Raw genomic sequence first — 2,388 nt, 5'->3', positions numbered from 1 at the left:
TATATAAAACTTAACGTTTAAAAATTTTTTGAAATAAAAATGTAACAGCTTTATACCGGTTTTACATTCTCAGTAGATGTCAAGCCAGTATTAAGAGATAACTGACCTCAACATAAAATATTATCTATAGAAGCCAGGCAGAGGTAGTGGCAGCAGCAACGGTGGTGGAGCACACCTTTGATCACAGCACTGGGGAGGCAGAGACTGTCAGATCTCTGTGAGTTCAAGGTCAGCCTGATCCACAGATCGAGTTCCAGGACAGCCAGGGCTACACAGAGAAAGTCTCGAAACAAAACCTACAGAAATAAGACTAGCCACCTATGGGAGGAGCCAATACAATGGCTAGTCTTTATTAGAGATAAACTTTCCATCACATTCCAAAAGTTAACGCAGGGGCTCAGTGGGCCAGCTGGTGGGGCACCAGCTTATAATGGGTTCCACAGCTGGGGCATCGCTGGGTCTCGCCTTTGTGCAGCCAAAACCAGATGACAGTGCAGTTGTCCTCTTCACCTGAAAGGGAAAAGGCAGCTCACAACATCCATCTCTTCCCTACAGACACTTCAGAGACAAAAGACCAAAAAACTGCCGTTGACTCTAAGAGATCCCTTCAAACAAGCTCTGCTCTTTCAAGTGGAAATGGGGCTGAGTTTACCTGTGAGTAAATAATCTGGTATCTGTAGGTTCTAACAATTCCATTCCCTATGCAGAATCCCTAGAGTCTAAAACAGTGCCTGGCATACAAACATATATATATGTGTGTGTGTGTGTGTGTGTGTATATATATAATACATATATATTATACACACACATACATAGACATACAGATTTTATATATATATATAAATAATCTGGGCTGAAAAGATGGTTCAGCATGGATTAAGACCATGTACTGCTCTTCCAGAGAACCTGAGTTCAATTCCCAGTATCCCTATCAGGTGACTCACAACCTTATTTGTAACTACAGCTCCAGAGGCTTCTGACTCTGGTGACTCTCATGCATATTGAGGCTTCAGCAATTTACACCAGTATTTTTTATGCACATATAGCCAGTCACATGCACAGATCTGAAGGAATCTGCAGAGATTCTGTGTAGCAGGTCATAAGCCAATGGACAGAAAATAAAGGCATGGTACTTACAGATGCAGCCCACTATCCGCTTGTTGGTGATGGAAGGGACTAAATTAGGGTCTTCCTTGGTGCCTGAAGCTGCCTTTGGAGGTAGCATATTATATGGATCCTGAAAAAGGCAAGAATTGACCAGCTGTGACAGACATTCCCTGTAACCACACTGCAGAGGGGCTGTTCCTACAAGCTGGGTTTCCAGGACCAAATGCTGGCTGACACGGGACTCCTCCGATCCCAGCCAAGCCCAAGGGCTCCAGAGGACACAGGGAGTTTTCCCTCACCAGTCCCTTCTCTGCGGCTATCATGATCTCCCTCTCCAGCCCTGTAGCCTGCTCCTCATCAGTAGGAACACCACCTAAAAGAAGAAAAATGAATTATGCCAACTGATGGGTCCAGGATGAATACACGCTACAATGATCAACACGAGAAAGGTGACGTTGTAAGCTCCTTTGGTGGGCTCTCAAGTTACCCATTCCCTAAGCCCACCGAGTCATGACTCCCAAGCCTTAGGGGAAGTTTCCCCCTCCAACCGCCGAAGCTTGCTTTTCGACTTTTTCTAAAATCAAGTCAATGAGAGTGTACTGGCTGGAGGCGGGCAGGGAATCTCAAAGTCGGTCCAGGCTTTTCCCACCCCTCCAACAGTCACTGTCTCCCAAGGTCACCCGGCACCTTCCAGCCAGGGCACTTTAGAAGCGAGGGTCAATCGGGGCGGGGGCCGGCCGAAATTACAGGCAGACCGCTCGGAGCGCAGGCTCCCGGAGCGTGAGGTGGTCAACAGGGCCCGAAGGAGCTCAATGGCCGACCCCGCTCGCCGCGCCATCACCAACCACCCCCGAGGCCACGGACACCGGCCTGGCGCGCCCGGCTGGCCACGTACCTCCAGAAGCAAGCGAGCGTGTGGCAACCGCGCCATAGGGCCCACGAGCCCTCAGGGCCTGCGCCGCCAGAGCGCCCACTCCGCGAAGTAACCTTGAAGCCATCTCGCCGGAGACAAGCCGATGCACTTCCGGGAACAGGCTCGGCAAGATGGGCGGGACTTCCGGCGATGGGCGTCTGTCAACGTCCAGTCAACCTTCCGTTTCCTCCCCCCAGCCTGCCCCAACCGCTAAGGTAGATGCTGCGCATGAGCAGCTCTGCCTCTTCTCCCGCCGCGCAGACTCCGTCAGCCTCGGAGGCGTGGCGTCAGTCAGCGTGACAGCTAGCGGCTTTCGGTTTTGCGGCTGTTCCGCTTGCGTGCTCGCGCCTCTGTGTCCCAGCCACATT

General features: G+C 51.0%; 1 protein-coding gene across 1 annotated transcript; it reads right to left on the bottom strand.

Moving 5' to 3' along the window:
- Window positions 1–321: 321 nt before the first annotated feature.
- Window positions 322–2,160, bottom strand: LOC101834557 (cytochrome c oxidase subunit 5B, mitochondrial). Its single transcript, XM_005075401.3, has 4 exons — window positions 2,003–2,160; window positions 1,407–1,480; window positions 1,138–1,237; window positions 322–510 (listed from the first exon to the last, which is right to left on the bottom strand). The coding sequence occupies exons 1-4, from the start codon at window positions 2,103–2,105 to the stop codon at window positions 398–400; spliced, it is 390 nt and encodes a 129-aa protein (XP_005075458.1). The 5' UTR covers window positions 2,106–2,160; the 3' UTR covers window positions 322–397.
- Between the last annotated feature and the right edge of the window lie 228 nt (window positions 2,161–2,388).

The sequence above is a fragment of the Mesocricetus auratus genome, unplaced genomic scaffold (assembly GCF_017639785.1).
Source record: "Mesocricetus auratus isolate SY011 unplaced genomic scaffold, BCM_Maur_2.0 Super-Scaffold_100021, whole genome shotgun sequence".
Lineage (NCBI taxonomy): Eukaryota > Metazoa > Chordata > Mammalia > Rodentia > Cricetidae > Mesocricetus > Mesocricetus auratus.
Note: the sequence above shows the minus strand (reverse complement) of the source record. Positions and strands in the feature narration are given on the sequence as shown.

What these genes read in the sequence shown, in the direction of transcription:
- LOC101834557 (XM_005075401.3), bottom strand. Translation starts at nt 2,105, where the DNA reads ATGGCTTCAAGGTTACTTCGCGGAGTGGGCGCTCTGGCGGCGCAGGCC. An exon ending in ACGCTCGCTTGCTTCTGGAG is followed by an intron (nt 1,481 to 2,002) that starts GTACGTGGCCAG and finishes TTCTTCTTTTAG; the next exon opens with GTGGTGTTCCTACTGATGAG. An exon ending in GCGGATAGTGGGCTGCATCT is followed by an intron (nt 511 to 1,137) that starts GTAAGTACCATG and finishes TTTCCCTTTCAG; the next exon opens with GTGAAGAGGACAACTGCACT.